The following is a 22779-nucleotide window of genomic DNA, read 5'->3' as shown; positions in this document are numbered from 1 at the left end:
TTCAAGGATTTCAGGGCTAATCAAGGATAAGACACAACCACAAGATGGCAGTATTGTACAACAATCTTTATTAGGTGGCACTAGGACAGGTTTGCAAGAGTTCTGGGAAGTGTCTAACATTGGAAGACCTTCCAGAGACAGTAGCATGGGATCACTACACGGAAGAAAACTAGGGCAAGGAAACACTGGGAAAGCAGGGAATTGGCTTATATGTCCAGAGATGTCACTCAGCAGCCATGTGGGGTCAAAGCTATGAAGGGTAGCATCAAATAATCACAAGGTGTACTAGTCCATTTTTCATATTGCTATGAAGAAATACCTGAGACTGTGTAATTTATAAAGAAAAAGAGATTTAATGGACTTGCAGTTCCACATGGCTAGGTAGGCCTCACAATCATGGCAGAAGGTGAAGGAAGAGCAAAGGCAAGTCTTACATGGTGGCAGGCAAGAGAGCATGTGCAGGGGAACTGCCCTTTACAAAACCATCAGATCTTGTGAGACTTACTCACTATCATGAGAACAGCATGGGTAAAACCGTCCCTATGATTTGATTACCTACCAGTGGGTTCCTCTCACAACACGTGAGGTTTATGGGAGCTATAATTTGAGATGAGATTTCAGTGGGGACACATCTAAACCATATCAAACAGTTTGTCTTATCTCTGGCTAGTGGATGTTGAGTGAAGTTTTGTAAAGCATATAAAGCAGGCAGGCTCTAAGTAGCTAAAAATATAATAATTTGGGCTATATGTAAACCAATGAGATATGTAAGAATTTGAGTTTGGCACTGGCAGGCTTTGAGCTAACTATGAAGAAGTACACAATGTAAAAACCAATACAAAAAGGTCATCTTTAACTCCTTTCTATAAAAGGCTCATACTTTCAGAACCTTTGTTTACAACTTTATTGTCCCAAATTAATCTGAAGGCTGATAATATCAAAGGCAATGCAAAAATAATGATGGTGGTGATAATAATCACAATGGCTACATTAAATAGACAAGAGTCTACTGTGAGTCTCAAGAGGAAGAAAGAATCTGCAGCCTGGTCCCCTTTCTACAGCTAAGGCGACAAAGTCTCAAAGCCATGATTAAGTGAATTCATATTCAAATCGGTGATGGCTTAACTATAAAAATTGTATTTATTCACGACACATTTCCAGGTAAAAATTTTTATCTCTCAGAAGATGTTTTGTTCCTCAAAAAGAGAATCATTTCATAACTTATTCCCACACACTGATAAATTATTTTTGAAAACCTGCTTTTGATGATAAAAATGTCTCACTGTCATTCAAATACTATTACATTCTATTAAAGTCTGAAGAAATCACTAAGTAATTTTATTTGTGTAAAAAGCTAAAAATAGAAAAGTAGTAATTATAAATAATATTTCTTGTTTTCTAAGAGGGGAGGTATAGCCAAATGACTTAGCATGTATTAAAATTTTAAATATTCTTGGTTTACTGAATAAATCAATAATTTTCTATTCTTAGTGAATTGGTCAGAAAAAGTAGTCAAATCTTAAGAGAATTCAAAAAGAACACTGTATAATACATTTTCCGTATTGCTTAATCTCTTAAATTTCAAATATTACTTTTGGAAAGAGAAATTGATTTCAACATGTTATTGTTAGACTTGTAGGAAAGCATCAAAATTATTAAAAAATAAACTATGCTAATGTTACCAAATGTATCCATTTTTCTTAGCACCACAATTTTGAGCATTTTAACCAGCCAAAGCAAGCTAGACTTACAATTAAATTTCTATTTCTTTATTAAATTTTAAAAATCCTTGAATTAAAAATAAATTCATGAGCCGATAGTGATGAGGGGTGGGGTGATGTATGGAGTGAGAGAGAGAGGTCCCAAGAGAGACTGAAAAGGAAGCTTTGTAAAGAAGGGGGTGAGAGAGATAGGGAAGGGAAGGGAGTGAGGGAGAGAAAGAGAGAGGCAGGGAATAAAAAGGAAGCTTCTTGAAAGAATGCTAATACCATGTAGAAAGATGATGATAGGATATGTCTATTTTGCAGTCCCTAATGAGAATTCAGTCAAGGACTGTCAATGGATGTTATAACTATTGGGTGAAAAAGTTGCTAGAGTCAGGGTATTCAAACACTTTCAAAACCCACACATTATTTACTAATTACAAAGGGGGAAATGTACTATGGGAGAATTTAGCATCACTTCAACTAAGTGGTCAAATTCAGTATCACCAGTTGTGGGGGAAATTGATATAATATGCCTTCTGATGTGACAGAATAAGAAGCATACAGCACCAACAATCTGGTTATCTTGGCCAACAGGATAATCTATATACAATATGAAAAAATGATTAACAAATCTAGTATATGGGACCTTTTAAAAGATGACTAGAGAAGACTTTTTAAAAAGTCAATGTTATGAAAACAAACAAATTGAAGAAATGCAGAGAAACTACTGTAGCATGAACACTGATTAGATTAAAAACAAAACAGCCATAAAACACATTTGTGGGACAACTAAGGAAATTTAAATGTGGATTATATATTAAATATTATTATGGAATTATTGTAAATTTTCATAAGCCTGATGTTATTATAGAAAACCAGCTGATAATGGTGGTTATAGAAAAGACTGTCCTTAATTTAGGAGAGGTAACATGAAATATTTAAAGAGGAAGTATCATAATGTCTGCAACTTACATAAAGCTAATGTGGCTCAATGTTGGCAATTGGTGACTAGGTAAAGACTACATAGGTGCTATTTTAACAGTCTTTTTTTATAGATATAGTAGTTTCTGAAAAATCTAGAAACTTTATTGTTCTCATGATGTTTATTGTATATTGCCATTGGATAAACATCCTATTTATCTATACAACATAAAAAAGCATTTATCAGTTATTTTGTCTATAGTCCACTAAAACTGGAATAAAAAATATCCAGAGCATAAAACCAAATTACCAACAAGAATAGGAAGTAAAGAAATTAGAGGAATTCAAAGCTGTTTTTCAGAAATTTTACTTGAAGAATAATTCTACCCTTAAAAATCTATCCAGAGTTAAATATGTATAAAGTCATGCATAATCATTTATAAAAGCAAAGAAAATTTAGAAGAACTTAAGATATAGCCTTAGAGAACTGGTCAAACAAATAGAGAATGCACTTAGAATGATATACTATATAGCCATTAAAATGATATTATAGATAATGATAAGATGTTTCTATTATTTATATTAATTCACTGGTTCATATACCTCTTATTCATCCAGAAATAATGGTCATGCAAAACTCACGTACTGTATTATAATTTTTAAATTAAAAATGATTATATTTATTAAAAAATATTTGCTATATATTTCTAAGACTAAAAAAAGGTGAACAAATTGCATATTCAGAATTATCCCTTCTCACGGGTCAACGCTATGTGTATGTGTCTGTAAGGGTTCAGATAGAGGTAACTGAAGTTTAATAGGGATTATCTATGATGGCATATGGATGCTTTAAATTTTCTTTATTTTGACTATGCATATTTTTTAACTTTTCTATAATATCTGTGTTTTGCTTTAGTAATAAGATTTTAAAAAACTAAGATAAAGCAAAAAAAAAAAAAGTTACACAGAAGCATGGATTGCTGATAAATGTATGTGACAATCCCAACCTTAATCTTTTGCTATTTATGTCATTTTAAGTGCAGTTCCAACTTTTGGGATGTTTCTTACTACAAAAAAAAAAAAAAGAGAACCACCTCATCAATTCAAACTCTTATTTATTATCACCTGAAAACTACAATAGGGTTATTCAGTAGACACTACCTCTACCTGTGTTGGTTGGCAGGCGATCGGTACAATTAACAATAAAAAGAAAGTATGATCAAATAATTTCTGAGATGGAAAACTTTTGCTAATACAGATGCATAATCTGATACAGAAAGCCAAATGCCTTTGAACAAAATGACAGTTTTAGCAAAGGCACTGTTTTCTGCATAAAAACAGGTGCAGTGTGGAGAAATAAGTGTAAGAGGTTTTTAGTGTTAGCAAAAAATGGTTTGATAGTTTAAAGAAGAGCTATGTCGGGCATGACATATAACACCAAAATTCAGGGGAAATTGATGTTACAACAGGAGAGGCCTCAATTTACAACAATTTTATTTTAGCATTCTTCAGAACCGAAATAAAAAATAAATTGAGAGTCACTTGTAGCTAACAAAGATAAATCAGGTACTCAGTTAATGCAAATGAGGAAACATGAGTTGAATATAACAAATAATCAAATCATGTCATTTTCCTCCTTTCCTGGAGGACTAAAATAAAATTACTTCACTGATTTAATTTTACACTCTCTTCTCTGTCCCTGGGTGAATAATATGCCATTTCATATAATCTGAAGAAAGTCGTATTCACAGAGAAGTGAAACAAGGACCAATTATAAGCTTAATTGTAATGTCTTACAGGAAACATCAAGTATCATCAGGAATCTTGCCAGAATTCCATTAAAGAGCTTTGGATTAAGAGTCAAGAGAAGTGAATTCTAGTCTCAATTTTGCCATTAAGTAGCCACATCATCTGAGTCAAAGTATCTTTTTTCACATGTCCTCATCTATAAATTGAGTACATTGATCCTTATTTTTGTGATTCTCTAACTCTATAATGTCTTAAATAGATAAGAAAATACATGTTCTACATATTTTTTCTTAAACTGTCTTTTTGGCAGAAACACATCTAGATTTCTTTTTATACTGAATCTCTTCCAGGAATTAGGTGTCCCTATCACATTTGGCTAGCAAAGAGCATCTGGATCAATTCCTTGGCCATTGGTTAATTCCTACTTTCTCAGGAATGTATGGAAACCCTATTAACCATAAATATGCTTCATATCTAAGGTGTTAAAGTAGTTCACTCTATGGAAGTATCTTCAAAAAAGTGTGTCAGCTGCAGCCCAGTCTTCATTCACATTTAATTTTTAGTTCAAGGAAACTAAAATATTTTTGTTTATAAAAAGGAGACAGATCAGCTCTTCATTTTGTCAATATTTAGAATCAAAATATTGCAAGTATATATTAAGCACAATTGAGCATTAAAGAATTCTATTTTCTTCAATATCGGACTTTATTATTATGTTTACTTGAATCTAATCTTTCTAGATTATTGTCCCTGCTTGTCAATGTGAAACTTAAAAAAAAAAACATCCTTTGCAACAGAATGTTAACACACTGGTCTTAAAAAAAAATGATCTTTTAAAGTTCTGTGAACTTGAGAAAAAAATTGCATCCCTTATTTCTAAGTTTTCAGGGAATTGTTTTTTTTAACTTGACCAGAGCTTTTGCAATTTCTCAGTGACTGCATATTTCAGTCATAACAGGATGCATCTTATTTTGAACAATTAGCTCTATGTATTTTTTCCTATTTTCCATTAGCTTGTATTAAAACTATCCAACTTTAAAAAATTCTAAACGACATTTTAAAAAGTCTTTCTTTGCCCTAGTAGTATATGTTTTGTTTATTTTAAAAAATACTTAGCTTTTTCTTGATGTTATCTTCCAGACTTTTTAAATAAAGTCAGTATTTTTAAAACTAGCCAAATATTGCTATTAAATTGGAATTACTTTCATAACATATAATAGTGTTTTAACTGAGACTGTTTTCCTATTTCATTTCATTTTCTAGACACTAAATGGCTCAAATAATAGTTCCATTGGTATAAAATAAATCAAGCAAAAACACTTTGTCTAGTGTTTTTAATATCTTACCTATTAGCAATAAGCATGTTATTTTTGGTTCTATAAAGAGAAAACTTAGGGACAGTAGAGAGGACATTTTCATATTTTACTTGGAAGTTCCAAATAACGTCTTACTACTAATAAGCAAGATCTTGTAATAGTGTACCTCCTATTTCATAAATCCTTATAAACAGCCCAGAACACCTAATGATATTCTCCTGCTTTCAAAATGCATCAATAGAGAATCCTTGCACAGATTTGCTAACATCCATAGAGGGAGACCCCTTTCAACAAGTTGGACATTGAACATTTTGTCCGAGATAATGTTTTTTCAATTTGTTCTGCAATAGCAATATGAACACCTTTCAAATGTACAATCCAAACAAAAAGCTACTCTTGAAGACGATGTCTAAATACATTTATCATTCTCTTTTTCATAGGGCTAAGTTAGGAACAGTTTATTTCCTGTTAGCATCCTCCAAAAAAGCACATTCTCTTGTGTTTCTTCCACATTTGGTAAAACAATAGTAAGTTTGTACTTGATAAGGTTTGGCTGTATCTCCACCCAAATCTTATCTTGAATTGTAGTTCCTATAATCCCCACATATTGTGGGAGGAACCCAGTGGGAAGTAATTAAATCATGGGGGCAATTTCCCCATGCTGCTGTTCTTATAATAGTGAGTAAGTTCTCATGAGATCCTCTGGTTTGAATGAGGAACTTTCCCCCTTTTATTTGGCACTTTTTGCTGGCACCATGTGAAGAGAAATCGGTTTGATTCCCCATCTGCCATGATTGTAAGTTTTCTGAGGCTTCCCAAGCCCTGAATTGTGAGTCAATGAAAACTCTTTCCTTTATATATTACCAGTCTCAGGTACGTCTTTATTAGCAGTGTGAGAACAGACTGTTAACAGTCAATTAGTACCACGTAGTGGAGCACTGGTATAAAGACACCTGAAAATGTGGAAGTAACTTTGGAACTGGTAACAGGCAGACATTGGAACAGTTTGAAGGGTTCAGAAGAAGATAGGAAAATGTGGAAAAGTTTGGAACTTCCTAGAGACTTGGAGGGCTCAGAAGACAGGAAGATGTGGGAATGTTTGGAGCTTCCTAGAAACTTGAATGTCTTTGACCAAAATGTTGATAGTGATATGGACAACAAAGCCCAGGCTGAAGTGGGCTTAAATGGAGATGAAGAACTTGGGAACAGGAGTAAAAGTCACTCTTGCTAAGCAAAGAGACTGGTAGCATTTTGCCCCTGCCCTTGAGATATGTGAAACTTTGAACTTGAGAGGGATGATTTAGGGTATCTAGTGAAAGAAATTTCTCTGGAGCAAAGTATTCCAGAGGAAGCAGAGCATAAAAGTTTAAAAAATTTGCAGACTGACAATGCAGTAAAAAAGAAAAATCCATTTTCTGGAAAGACATTAATGCCCATGACAGAAATTTACATAAGTAACCAGAAGCCAAATGCCAAGCTGAATCATCAAGAAAATGGGGAAAATGTCTCCAGGGATGTCAGAATCCATCATGGTAACCCTTTCCATCACAGGCCTAGAGGACTAGGAGGAAAAAACGGTTTCTTGGGTCAGGTCAAGGGCATCCTCTGCTGTGTGCAGCCTCAGGACTTGGTGCCCTGTGTCCCAGCCACTCTAGCCTTGACTAAAAGGGGACAAGGTACAGCTTGGACCATTGCTATAGAAGGTGCAAGCTCCAAGCCTTGGCAGCTCCCATGTGTTATTGGGCCTGTGGTTGTATAGAAGTCAAGAATTAAGGTTTGGGAACCTCCACCTAGATTTCAGAGGATGTCCGAAAAGGTCTGGATGTCTAGGCAGAATTGTGCTGCAGGGGCAGAGCCCTCATAGAGAACCTCTGCTAGAACAGTGCAGAAGGGAAATGAGGGGTTGGAGCCCCCCACAGAGTCCCCACTGGGGCACACTGCCTAGTAGATCTGTGAGAAGTGGGCCACTGTCCTCCAGACCACAGAATGGTAGATCCACTGACAGCTTGTACGGTGTGAATAGAAAAGCCACAGGCACTGAATCCTAGCCCATAAAAGCAGCCAGGAGTGGAGCTATACGCTGAAAAGCCACAGGGGCAAAGCTGTCCTAGATTATGGTAACCTGCCTCTTGCATCAGTGTGACCTGGATGTGAGACATAGAGTCAAAGGTGATGCTTTTGGAGCTTTAAGGTTTGACAACCTTAAAGCTTGGGGGACTAGTGAGGGATAGCAGGGGGTGGGAGAATTGGGTAGGGATAAGACTGGGGAGAAATACCTAATGTAGATGATGGGGGATGGATGCAGCAAACCACCATGGCACCTGTATACTGATGTAACAATCTTGTATGATCTACACATGTACCTCTTAAAGTATAATTAAAAAAAAAAAAAAGATTTGACTGCCCTGCTTGATTTTGGACTTGAATGGGGCCTGTGGTCCCTTTATTTTGGCCAATTTATCCCATTTGGAATTTACAAAATACCTGTACTCCCATTTTTTCTAGGAGGTAACAAACTTGTTTTTGATTTACAGGCTCATAGATGGAAGCGATTTGCCTTGTCTGAGATGAGACTTTGGACTTGGACTTCTGAGTTATTGCTGGAATGAGTAAAGACCTTGGGGGACTGTTGTAAAGGAATGATTGAGTTTTGAATTGTGAGGACATGAGATTTGGGAGAGGCCAGGGGTGGAATGATATGGTTTGACTGTGTCCCCACCCAAATCTCATTTTGGACTTAGTTACCATAATCCCTATGTGTTTTGGAAGGGACCTAGAGGGAGGTAATGGAATAATGGGGCAGTTACTCCCATATGCTGCTCTTGTGATAGTGAGTGAGTTCTCAAGAGATCTAATTTGTTTTTTGAAACAGAGTTTCACTTTTCTTGCCCAGGTGTGATCTTGGCTCACTGCAACCTCTGCCTCCTGGCTTCAAATGATTCCCCTGCTTTAGTCTCCTAAGTAGTTGGGATTATAGGCATGTGCCACAATGCCCCACTAATTTTTGTATTTTTAGTAGAGACGGGGTTTCTCCATTTTGGTCAGGCAAGTCTTGAACTCCCAACCTCAGGTGATCTGTCTACCTCAGCCTCCCAAAGTGCTGGGATTACAGGTGTGAGCCACCACGCCTGGCCTCATCTGATGGTTTTATAAAGGGATTTCCTCTTTTGTTCAGCACTTCTCCTTACTGCTGCCATGTGAAGACGGACATGTTTGCTTCCCTTCTGCTATGATTAAGATTTCTGAGGCCTCCCCAGCCATGCTGAACTGTGAGCCAGTTAAAGCTCTTTCCTTAATAAATTACCCAGTCTCAGGTATGTCTTTATTACAATGTAAGAATGGATTAATACAATACTATCACCATTATCCAGTTTATGTGCATACTCTTCGGCAATTTATTCCTTTTCCTTTTGGCTTAGCTGTAAAACTTTAAGTTCACTTATTTCAATTGCCAAATGGGTAACAGTATAAATGAAGTTGAAGCTTCCTTTATTGCAAATAAGTTTTATTCTCTATTAGGAAAAGTTGATTCAATTCCATAAAATGAAAGAAAATGCAATTCATTTCCACATTTCCTTCACGATCATGGAAAGAGCTAGGATTTGGAGTCCCCTTTTCTTTTTCCATTTTCTTCCTCTTCACAATGGCAGATATTTTGATGTAGAAATAACTTCCTAATCTGTCTTGTTCACAAGAAGTACACTGCACAGTAGGTGAAGCCAATGAACTGCAGGATGGCTTTATCCTTTTTTCCCTTGCTGCATATTTTATGGCCTTTAATGTAGCTTCCTTCCTTGTTAAATACATTCTCCAGGCAATTTGACAGATGTGACTGACTTTTTTTGGTGTTTATATGGTATTTTCAAAGCAAGAACAAATCTGCCCATTTCAAACAGTTTCTAGTTAGATCTCAGTAAAGATGTTACACGATTCCCATTTTTTTTTAAAGGGGGAGGGTGTGAGTACGGGCTGTTGTTGGTTAAATGGAATTTAATAAACTAGAAGTTTGTATTTTCCAAAAAACCTGTCACCAACACAACTTAAACTCTTCTATCAATACTTTAAAAAGAGAAATATAAACATGGCAGTATATATGTTGAAAAAAGTAATAAAACTGCCAGTAAATACACATCTCAGGTGACTGCCAGAAACATCTGGATATTGTATTAAGCACCTGCAGGGAATGGAAAGGTACAGGGTGATAAAAATGGCTGACATGATGATATAAGTTAATGTTAATTCAAATCCCCCCTGGGAACTATTTTTACACCATCCTCACACGCAGAGCTTCCATAAATTAGTTTTTGCCAAAATGATTAACAGCTTTTATTTAATCTTTTTCTATATTTATGAACATAAGATTATGGTAAGATTTCATAGTTATAATTGTATCCTGTTTATTTAGTGTCTTCAAAGGAAATGTAAAGTTCCACAGAAAATATGTAAAACCAGACTCTTTCATATAGTCAGAGAATTCAAATGACACATAAGTCTTGGTTTATAGTTTCTAAATTCCTTAATTTAGAGCGCACACAGAAAGCCTCCTTTCTAGTGAAAATCGACCTAGAAAAAGCAATTCTGTAAAGTATGGTAATTTTGCAGATAAGTATTAATGGGAGTGGCTATAGGAATCCACTTAGACTTGTATTGTCTCCTATGGTACTAGTAACAACTCAGTGAAACAGTGAAAGAAAAGACAGCTACTTAGTTGCAGGACACATAAGTAAAAGAAGTAGCTCTCTGAGAAGAAAATCTGTAAGTAAAGGAGTAGGATTGGCAAAAAGATGGTGGTGGGGAAAATTTGGAAGACAGAATTAGTGGCTACAATTTTAAAAACCCCTTACAACAAAGCACTTTTCACATTCATTTTCTTCACTCTCCTGGGAAGCTGTGAGGTGCTTCCCTTGCAGGATGGAATCATTCATTCTCCCAGTTGCCAGAAGGTTGGCCACTATAGACTCACAGGTGCATCCCTCTCAGGGCTCTGCCCTTGACTAAAGGGAATTACCTCATCCCAGATACATCCCTCCAATGACTAATGCTGGTTTGAAAGCCCAGATTCCTTGCCTCACTTTGATATAATACTGAAGGGCTTTCTCAGCTCCAGTGGTACCCTTAGGCTCCATTGAGTCCTATGTTGCAACCTCACTGTAGTTCAAATTCTCTCTTTACCCAGAACCAGAACCACCCAATAACTCTTCTGCACACAAATTTTTACCTTGGAGTCTGTTTCCAAGGAATCCAACCTAAGATACACTTAACAGCTTAAACTCCATGGTTATAGAGTTCTCCTGAATGTCCCGAAAATATCTTAACCATCAGATTCTATAAGCTTAGATTTTCTTTTCTTTGCAGTTTTTGATTTAATTCTGTTATTTTTCTTGGCATTAAGACTTTTTTCTTCTGTGGACATAATTGGCTCCGGCCCTCATATACCTTCAAATTTTAAAGAAGTTTAAAGCCAAGGTTTGCTCTCTGTTCTCTTCTTATCTTGATTTTTTCCTTTTCTTAGGCAACCTAATTTATACCCTTGGCTTTAGTGCCCATCTTCATGGTAAAATCTGAATCCACATCTTTAGCTCAGAACTCTGTACTTCATTTCAGAAACCCACTTACCCACTTAGTATTGCTACCTGGATATCCTATGACTGTTCCTGGTAGCCATTCTCCCTACCTTCTGCCATGATTTCCATCAACCTACCCTTTACACTATGACCAGAGGTGCCATATTTAATGACATCAATACAACTATTGTCATTGTTTCATTGTTGTTTTCATAAGGAGACTACATTTCTATCTAATAAGCCTTTAACTCTATAGAGTTTTTTTATGGTGATAAAATTTTATGATAGTTTCTTCTTCCAGTTTCTCTCAAACAAACTCTTTCCTCCAGGCAATAAAGTAGAAATAGAATGGTCCTTCAAGTCATATAGAAATACACTGCAATATTGGTTTTCCCTTTAGTAACCAAGGTAACTAAAAAAGTTACTTACATAACTTCTCTGCACCTCAGTTTCTCATATTTCTTATAGAGATAACATGAAGGCTAAGTGAGAAAATGTGTACAAAAATGTATTTTGACTACACAGAAATGACTCGATACATGTGAATTTTACTCTTTTCTGCTATTCCATCTTTCTCTAGGATAATGGTTACAGCGTTAGTGTAAACAACTAAGAAAACTAAATATATCAACCAAATAAATGTCTATTTACGGTAACAGTGAAAAGGAATTATTCTAAAATAGCAAGTTCCTGTGGTACAACTGAAATAATTTTATTTACAAAAATTCAATAACCACACAATTGTATAATTTTTTTGGAGTTTCTCTACCACCTACAAGTATGTCTCTGTGACTTCTTAACTCAAAAGAGAAACAACCTTCTTGACTGATTTCTACATTTCCTCTTTGTTCCAATCAATTTCTCACATGGCGTCAAGATTCATCTTTCCAAATTCCTAGCCCTAAACTATCTTCCCCTTGCATAAAACACAAGCTCTTATGGGGTTGTGAATTTCATCTGTTTTATTTTCTGTTAGATTCCCAGCACCTAGTATAGTACTCAGCAGGTAACAGATGCTCAATAAACATTAGTTGAATAAATAAATCCTAGCATTAAAAAAGCGTAAATTTGTCAATTTTTTGTATAATTTTATATTTTATTCTTCCTTACAAATTGTAAGAACTTTTTCCCAAAAATGTTCAAAATAGGTTTATATTTTCTTTTGAAATAAGTTTGTCTAATTTAATTTACATTTCTTGATTCTCAAATAATTATTACAAGCAATGTTTATTGCATATTATGTGCCATGTGTCCTGTTCCTTCCTATTCTAATCCAATTCTCAAACTGCTCTCACATTTATATTTCATATGAATAGCCCCAAATCCCTCATTCACAAAGGCACATTTTTTTTTTTGATAGAGTCTCGCTCTGTAGCCCAGGCTGGCATGCAGTAGCATGATCTTGGCTCACTGCACCCTCCACCTCCTGGGTTCAAGCGATTCTCCTAAAAGGCACAAGTTTTATCAGTTTTGTTTGCTGCCCAACACTTAGACAGTATTAAGAGATGAGTATAATTATATCCTTTTTGTTTTTTACAGATGAGGAAAAAGAAGCAATGAAAGATAAAGTAATGTGCTCAATTTTAAACAGGCATAGATGGCAGTACTAGATTTTAAACTAGACAATTCAACTCTAGAACATGTGGTTTCAACCACTAGGCTCTACTGCTTCCATGACTTCTATGTCTGTGCTAGCCTCGAGGCCTACTTGCAATGAATGGAATGCTTTCATCTCCAAAATTCATATGTTGAAATTTTAACCTCCAAATTAAAGTATCAGAAGGAGAGGCCCTTGGGAGGTGTTGAAGTCATGAGGGCAGAGCTCTCATAAATGGGATCAATATCCTTATAAAAAAGACCCCAGAGACTCCCTTGCTCCTTCTACAATGTGAGGTTACAGTGAGAGCACGGTTGCTGATGAAGAAGGGGCCCTCGTTAGACACTGAATCTGCTGGTACTTTGATCTTGAACTTCTCAGCCTCCAGAACTGTAAGAAATAAACTTTCATTGTTTATAAGTCACACAGTCTATGGCATTTTGTTGTAAAAATCCGAAAGCACAAAGGTACGCTTTCCCCTACCATAACTTGTAAATAGAAGGGTCTCTAAATATCACATGAAATGAATAGTCATGAAAATGGAAGTTTTAATTTCCAAATTCTCTTACTAATAATTTATGGCAGCTGTCCAGTAAAACACAAAGGAAACCAAGAAAGAACTCAGGAGGACTTCTGGCAACTTATTTACTGTCAGAATGATAAAAAATCAGCTGTATGCTTTTCCCAGTTTTGATATTTTGAGACAACATTTTTCTCTTAATATGCTAAGTCTCAAATGAAGTTATACTGCTTTCCATTTATTGACATCTCTTATCTAGGAAATAACATTTTCAGGATAGCTGTGTGAAAAATATGTAGTCATCTATGCATTTCATAGCAGACTTTAAATGTTCCCTAATTGTAAAAGTGAACTTTTTCACAATCACAGGTGAGTCAAAATAAAAATAATTAAATAATTTAGGAAGACAGACATCCTGTCATTATAATCTATAAGAATTCTGTAACTGCTTCCAGAGAATTAAATAGCAATGTAAATTACATGTAGAAGAACTACATATAATTAAATAGTTAATCCCATTATAAAAACAAAAGATGTCATTTATGTTATACGCCTTTTAAAAAAATAAAAATGGTAAAAACTAACATAAAAATCAAATTCTTAGCTAGGGAAAATATTCGCAATGCATTTGAGAGAAAATGCATATATATCACATACAAAGAGTATATGTATTGTATATATCACATACAAAGAGTATGGTATATACTGTGTATGCTATATATTGCATACAAAGAGTAGTTACAAAGTGATAAGCAAAAGCCAACACTAAAAAAACAGGCAAAGAATATCCATATACAATTTATAGAAGAGCATATGACTAATACACATATGAAACAATTCTGAATCTCTCTAATAGAAAAATGAAACTTGAAGTAATTCAGACATTACTTTATGAGTGACTGAATGAGAAAAGTGATCACAGCAGACTTCTGGGTATCAATCTGGGCAAAGGATATTGAAATATATAATCCTGTGGACATGTAAACCATCACAGCTTTTGAGTGCATTATCCATGTATTAAATTTAGAAAGTCTTATTCACTACATTATGGATAATGGGAAAAAATTGGAAGAAGCTCTGTGCAGGACAATTTTATAAAATCTACCAAAATTACAAAAAGGCATACCATTGTATATAGCAATTTTATTTCTTCTAGATATGCTTACATAGATGGAAAATAGTCTTGTATATGCTCATTTAGAGCACCTATGCTCACAATTACAAAAGACTGGTTATGAAATAAATCAATACAATGTATGACACTAAGGAGCTCTCAAAAAATAAAATCAGAAAGTTTTTTGTGAGCACATATGAAATTATCTCCAAATTTTTTATTAAGCAAAAAAAGGCATTGAATAGTGTCTAAATATGCTACAATTTCTATGGAAAAGGAGAAAATATATATATGTGTGTACATAGGCTTATGTATGTGAAAAATATTTATGGAAATTTATATAAGAAGCTGGTAATGCCAGTTACTTGTCTCTAGAGAGGGAAATTGGCTGGGGATAGAGTTGGGAGAGACTATTTTCAGTTTATGATTTAGAAGCATTTGATTTTTGAATCATATGAGCTGTTACCCATTAATATTAAAGATGATTTTTTTACATGACAGTGTGAATGTACTTTATGGCAGTGAACTATACAGATAAAAAAGGTTAAATGGGAAATTGTATTTTATGTATATTTTTGTACAAAATACTTTTTAAAATAATAATTTTCTTAAAGTACCTGTTTCTCAACAAGTCTGTACCTAAGTTAATATGTATCCTTGGGAAACATAGGGTAAGTAAATAAGGGTAGATTTAAGTTGGCTTATATACCATTATTTTACAGGGCAAAAAATTGAAAACAGAATAGTAAATTATCCCTAATTAAGGGATTTTTTGAGTAAAAATTATCCAGATATAAAATCGAATGCAGCCATTAAAGTGAATACTTTATGAATGAATAAGTAAATTGTGGTATATTGTATAATTGCATATTATTCAGTGCTAAAGAGAAACGAGTCAATGAAAGGACATGAAGAAAACCTAAATGCATATCACTAAGTGAAAGGGCCAATCTGAAAAAAACCACACGCTGTTTGATTCCAATTATATGACATCCTGGAGATGACAAAGTTATGGAGACAGTAAAAAAATCAGTGGGTGCCAGAGATTAGGGGAGATGGAGCACAGAGGATTTTTAGGGCACTGAAATTATTCTGTATTATATTACAATGGTGGATAAAAGTCATTATATGTTTGTCAAAACCCATAGAATATACAACACCAGGAGTGAATCCTAATTTAAACTACAGACTTTGAGTGATAACTATATGGTAGTGCACGTTCATTGATTGTAACGAATATAGCACTCTTATGTGGGATGTCGATAGTGGGGGAGCCTGTAAATGTGTGGGGTTAGGTGGTGAATGGGAAATCTGTGTACTTTCTGCTCAATTTTTGCAATGAACCTAACACTGCTGTAAAAATAAAGTCTGTGTTTTTTCAAATAAAAAGAATTCTGAGAAAAAGAAAAGAAAGGATACATTAGTGTATACTAGTCGACATGTAAAAGTTTCCGTGATTATTCTGAAGAGTTCTGGAGATGGATGGTGGTAATGGCTGCAAAACACTCTGAATGTAGTTAATGCTACTGAACTTAAAAGTGGTTAGATGGTAACTTTTATGTTGAGTATTTTATCATATGTAAAAAAAATTTAAAAATATAACCAACAACTATCAAAGGAGCAACAATAAGATTAATGACTGTTCCTAACAGAAAGGATGAAAGCTAGAAGACAATGGATAGAAATTTTTGGTGCTGAAAGAAATTCTATAACCAGCTAAAGTTTAGAAACACAGATACAAGAATTTTCAGAGAAATAAAAACAGAAAGTTTATTTCCAGCACACCAGCACTAAAAGAAATCCTAAAATGACTTTTTCAGTTGGAAACACAGCTATGCAGAAGAAATGAATGACAATGGAAAAGTAAATGTGCAAGTAAATATAAGTGGATATTGACTATATAAACAGTAATAGAAATGTTCAAAGTAATCCTTAAAAAACTGTGAAAAATGTCTTATTAATGGCACAGGATGGAGTTAAGATTTTCTAAGATTCTAGCAATATCAGGGAATTGTTAGTAGTAACTATTTATGTTAGACTGTAAAAAGTTGAGGATGAATGGAAAATCCCTAGAGCAACCACTATAAAAACAGTATAAGAATGTATATTTAATAAATTAATAAATTAAAAATGGAATAACAATAAGTATATCTTTAATTTTAAAATCCAAAAGAAATCAATAAAAGAGAGAAAAAAATATAAGTGGGTGAGTCAAAGAAAAAGTAAATAGTAACATGACAGAGACAATCCCAAGTTTACTTTAATAAATATAAATGTAAATAGACTATATAATCCAAGTAAATATCAATACTATCAGATTAGAATTTTAAAATAAAGGCTACTATAAGATGCTTACAAGAGGTCATAAATATAAGAAACAGAAGGTTGAAAGAAGGCTGCACAAAGAAAAAACATGCAAATATTAACCAAATGTGAGCTGGCAGTGTTTGTGCTAAAAACACAAAGAGTGAATTTTTAGAGCAAAATGCATTATTAGAGATAAAAAGCAACAGTTTATAATGATAAAATGATTAACCCATAAAGAATGTAAACGTTAATTGTAGTTATTCTTTGAGTGATTTTAAAAGTGATTTTTACATTCTTCGTTATACTTTATATTTGAAATTTTTACAATAAGCATGAATTATTTATATAACCTGAAATAAAACAATAAAGTCATTTTTTACTGTAGACAGAAAAAGAAATAATGCAATACAAAGATTTAGGGATAATCTCTTTCTAAACAAAAAAGTTTAAAAAGATTTAGTGGTTATTATGCTCTGATTACAATTATAAAAATTAAGTCTATAATGCTAGGTCAAGAAAAATAAAAATAGCACTAATGAGAATCAGGTGGAAGATCACACATGAAAGTGTTATATAATCTCATTTTCTTCTTAGTCTTATTTGTTTAAGGATTACAAGATAGATAATTCAGAGTGTATTTTCTGCAAGTAGATGATATGGGAGTACTTAAAAACAAAAAGAATGTCAAAATGATCTAAAGAGAGCAAGCACTGATTCATTCATTCATTCATTCATACATTACTTATGAGTATCTACTTTGTGCCAAGTACTAACTGAAATTATTTCTGAGGCAAATATAATATTTGTCAGTCTAATGTGGGAAATTACTTTTGAGATTATTAGGTGGAAATAATAATAAGTCATGCATATTTGATGGGATTACTCAATACTAACACTTCTTTAATATACATTAAATTGAATTTGCTATTCAAATTATGGGGAGAGTTAAAGTGTTTATAACAATGATATTCTGAATGATATTTTGAGAATAAGTAAATGTGATTTACAACAATAAAACCACCCATAGATAAATCTGAAAAACATAAATGAATCTTTGGGATTGATAAAGGAAGGAGATAAAGAATAAAGATGTTGAAGAGGATTCAAAAAACCATTTGGCATCCAAAGTTGGATTAGCTCTGTTGGGGTTCCTAATCACTGTGTAATTGTAATATCCAAAAGCTTTTTCTCCCTCGATCAGTCTCCTCCTAAAATTTTCAGGTGCATTTAACACTGTTGACCTCTTTGAATCTCTCTGCCTCTTTGGTTTCTTTTAAAAACAAAACAAGGACACTGGAAATCAGTTTTCCTCTTATTTCTAACTTTCAGTTTCTGTGGCTAATTTCTCTTTCTTCAAACAGAATTTTGGTGGTTGAACACTGATGATCCTAAAAATTCTACCTGTGGCAATGTTTCCTTTCACTCAGCACACGTTTTTTGCCTGACAAAATTCTGGCAACTTCAATCACCATCTCTATTCAAATAGATCAACCCATCTTCATCCAATCCCAGAGCTCCAGTTCTGTATTTCCACCATCCCTGTGATCATCCCTTATTTTGCCATGCAGGAGGACAAATGTCAAGTTCCAAACCAAAGTTACCATTTTAATATCCTCTATTGAAGTTAACCGCTATTCTTTTAGTGTTTCAGGTCTCAAATAATGGGATCACAAACCAAGTTCCTATGGAACTTGGTAAAGAAGATATTTCTTTCAAATCAAGTTCTTCTTCTTTGTCTCTACTGCAACCACATTCCTGAGCCTGGCTTACTACAAGCCATTGATTTCTTTGTCTCCCAGCACCAAACTCCCTCCCTGCACACTAGTCTCATCCTGCTACCAAGCCAGCCAGCCTGTCTTTCTTCCTTCCTTCCTTCCCATCCTTCCTCCTCCCTCCCTTTCTCCTTTCCTTTCCTTTCTTTCTTCCTTCCCTCCTTCCTTCCTCCTCCTCCCTCCCTCTCTCCCTTTCCTTCCTTCCTCCTCCTCCCTCCCTCTCTCCCTTTCCTTCCTTCCTTCCCTCCTTCCTTCCTCCTCCCTCCCTCTCTCCCTTTCCTTCCTTCTTTCCTCCTTCCCTCTGTCCCTCTCTTTTCCTTTCTTTCTCTACTTTCTTTTCTCTCTCTCTCTCTCCTTCCTTCCTCCCTTCCTCCCTCCTTTTCTCCCTTCCCTTCCTTCTTTCTTTTTTTTTTTTTTGAGACAGAGTTTCACTCTGTTGCCCAGGCTAGAGGGCAATGGCATGCTATCGGATCACCATAACCTCTGCCTCCCTGGTTTCGAGCAATTCTCCTGCCTCAGTCTCCTAAGTAGATGGGACTACAGGTGTGCGCCACCACACCCAGCTAATTTTTCTCTTTTTAAGTAGAGATGGGGTTTCACCATGTTGGTCAGGCTGGTCTCGAACCCCTGACTTTGTGATCCACCCACCTCAGCCTCCCAAAGTTCTGGGATTACAGGTGTGAGCTACCATGCCCAGCTCGCTCTTTCCTTCTTCCTTCCTACCTTCTTTCCTTCCTTCCTCTTTCTTTCTATCTTTCCTTCCCCTTCCCTTCCTCTTAATCCTGTTTTTAAATTCTACAAATATTTTTAATTATGGCCTTCTAGAGTTCCTTCTGAGCTAAAACTGATATCGGCTATTACCAAGGTATCAATAAATGCAGTTTTACAATTTCCCCTCCTTCAGCATGAAGTTGGCCCAACTGAACTTTGAATTCTGAAGGTGTTTCCTTTCCACCCCCTCATAGGATAAGCATGTATCACTTTATGGCAATCTCAGATAAAGAGTCTAATTTTATAAACCAAATACACTAAAAGCTAATAATTTTCATTATAAAAATGTTTTTCATTTCTATTGCGTCATTGCTTAGTATTCTTCTTATCAAAATGTGTGGTTCCAATTGTATAAATATTTTGTAGAATTTATCTGAGACGTATTTATCATTCATGACCTGTCATTCATAAAGCTGTCAGAGAAGAGTGAAAAGGAAGAAACTTCTGTTGGTTTATATAATGCTTTTGGAATCTGTAATGTTAAGCATTTGAAACACAATTTTACACATTTTCTGTGGTTATAGAAAAATCTACTACTATAAATATTTAATTATAAAACATTTATGACCACTATTTTGATTATGGATACTGCCATCATTTTTGTTCAAATGTATATTTTGATCATCCTTACTACTGAATAAGTCCTATTAAATTAAGAACTAGCTGTATTAAGTTCTATCTCGAAAAAAAGTATGTATATATGTAGATATACATGTAAAATCCATTTTTAATTGTAAACTTAGTTCCCTTCTCCATACCAATGAAATATTCATGTAAATACTTTCTAAAATCCTTTCAGCTTTAATATTTTCTGATTCTATTACAATCTTTAAAATACATTTGTGGAGAAAGAATCAACTCTGACCACTTTAATATGGAGCAATGAGATTTTCAAAGATTCTCCTAGCTATTCAAATAATCTTATTTACTTTTCCCACATTCTTAAGTTCATTTTTTATCCATTTATCTAAACATTGCATGCTTTTATCATTGAACCTCCAATTTCATTTCTTGAAAATGTCAGAAAATACTGATAAATGCAAAGCTCCTGCTTTGTGCCTAGATTTCATTTGATATCACCTTGAATTTTTGAAATGTAACCTTCAAAAAGGAATATAATTTCACTTTATTTCTTAAAAGCATTATTATATAATAATTATTAATGGCTTATGAGAGGAATCAATGCATTTACATAGTGGATAAATATGTCACAAGACATAGGGCAAATCATTTACTCTTTTTATGATGGAATAAGTATTGAATTAGGGGCTCTAAAATTAAGATCTGAGAGAGGATACAATAATTAAGTTCACGTTTCCTATGAATGGAATTTTATTACTGACAGAAAAGGAGTTTCCTAAGATTTGTAGTTACTTTGTTGCTTCCTAATTATTTTCCTGATGTGATATAGGTTAACATGAAAACTGCTAAGTATAAATTTAAAATTACAAGACTATTTGGTCATTTAGAGTAAAATTCCCATAACACTATTGAATTCTATATACTCAAGCATAGTAAAATAACAGTATCTACTTGCTAGTTATTCCTGTCTCTGCAGACTTCTAGGTTGTGACCACTTTGACTTGCATTTTTTTTCATGTAGCGGGCTCCTTTAAAAAAAAAAAGAAAATTTAAAAAATTTTAATTAACTGCAATTATAAATTGACAAATGCATCTAAATGAACATAATAAGTAAGAATGGAATGTGAAGAGCTTAATCAAATGCTTTCCTAATTGTCAGGTTACATATCCTATAAGAATAATTTCATAAACACTACCACTAAACATTAGAGCTGTAGGTATATAAATCCAGGGTGGAATAAAAGAGTGATACTGTTGTCCAACATTCTTTCTTAAAGCAATACTTTGATACCGTTAAGCAAAAATACTTTGCATAGTGCTTTTCCTTCTTGCCTATTTTATTTCTGATAACTAAATAATAAATGTAAAATGCATTTTTTTCTTGTCTAGAAAATTACAAAAAATTTTTAAAAATTCATAATTTAGATTCATACAGGTTAGAGTTGTCTTCTCCTCTAATTATTCTGAAGGAATAATTTTATATTCTTGCTATTATATCTTAAACACTGATTTGGTAATTCCCAGTGGTCATTAAAACAAAACTAAGTGCTTGGACATTGTTATTACGCGTGCGTATAGTCATAGCTTAATGTATTCAGTATAATTAAATAACTGAGCCCGAAATACCCAAATGCATTTGTAATTAAGTGTATTTTAGAAAAGTGACTTGCATGAGACTGATGGAGATATACACATTAACTTGGTGTTGCAATTTGCAGTCTATACATTTATTATCCCATGGTTGATATGGAAAATAAATAAGAAAATGTACTTTAAATTTATTAATTTGAATACTCAAGATAAAATCTTTATATCCACCTCTATAAAACCCAAGACTCTTTATATAATCATTAAATGTATAAGTCAGGACTATAGGGAATTTCCATTTATCAGTGGGACAGAAAAGTATCTAGTTCATGTCCAGAGTCAGGCAGGGCCTGGTATGTCTTAAGAGTCAAAGATGGAGTCTTAATTATCATTATTACTTAGTGCAATGCTTTTATTAAAAACTTAAAAAGGAAATAAAAAAACCCAAAAACTTCAAGATCTTCTTAAACAAGCCATTTTTACACAGTATGACTTAGATACTAACATCTTTTCTTGAATTTGAAACTCTAAAGGATGTTTTGGAAACTAAAACTACAGTGACAATATATAAATAGCAGGTAAAATGCTGAAGATTATGTTTAATTGGTACAATTCTTTTTTTTTTAAGACAGAGTCTTGCTCTGTAGCCAGACTGGAGTGCAGTGGCATGACCTTGGTTCACTGCAACCTCTGTCTCCTAGATTGAAGCAATTCCTCTGCCTCAGCTCCCTGAGTAGCTGGGACTACATGCCTGGCTAATTTTTTTTTTTTTTTTGTATTTTAGTAGAGGTGGGTGGGGTTTCACCATGTGGGCTCAATCTCCTGACCTTCTGATCTGCATGGCTCAGCATCCCAAAGTGCTGGGATTACAGGTGTGAGCCACTGCACCCAGCTGATACAATTCTTTATTGACAAAAAATGCATAGTCATAGAACCAACAAAGCTTAGCCAATTGTGTGCAGAAATAATTTCCTGATTATAAATACATTATTAAAATGAAATAGAAATTACTCTTTTAATGTGGTAAAATGCTCGTTCTAGTCTTGCCAGTGTCCACAGAATAAAAAAAAAATCAGATTCCTAACCTTGGCATTCAAGTTAAAAAGTGATTCTCTGCCCCTGACATTACCCACAACGGTAATGTACCCACAATACGTACTTTATGGACCAGGAAGATTGAAACACCTGGTGGAATCTTTCCCCACCCTGGGCCCCACTTCATCTTTGTTCATGTTGCTCCCACACTAGGACCACCCTTCTACTGATTTCTGCC

The 22779-nt window shown here is 34.2% G+C and overlaps 1 protein-coding gene across 30 annotated transcripts in view; it reads right to left on the bottom strand.

Annotated features, from left to right (window-relative positions):
- Positions 1–22779, bottom strand: part of LRRC7 (leucine rich repeat containing 7) — a 597290-nt gene that overhangs the window by 405115 nt on the left and 169396 nt on the right. For 4 of the 30 annotated variants that reach the window (XM_035251845.3, XM_078332215.1, XM_078332225.1 and 1 more), the window contains exon 3: positions 20871–20947. The exons of the other annotated variants lie outside the window; for them this stretch is intronic. In XM_035251845.3, the coding sequence (XP_035107736.3) occupies position 20871 (1 nt within the window). In that variant the 5' untranslated portion in view covers positions 20872–20947. The remainder of the gene's footprint in view (positions 1–20870; positions 20948–22779) is intronic. 30 annotated transcript variants of the gene reach the window in all.

The sequence above is a fragment of the Callithrix jacchus genome, chromosome 7 (assembly GCF_049354715.1).
Source record: "Callithrix jacchus isolate 240 chromosome 7, calJac240_pri, whole genome shotgun sequence".
Lineage (NCBI taxonomy): Eukaryota > Metazoa > Chordata > Mammalia > Primates > Cebidae > Callithrix > Callithrix jacchus.
Note: the sequence above shows the minus strand (reverse complement) of the source record. Positions and strands in the feature narration are given on the sequence as shown.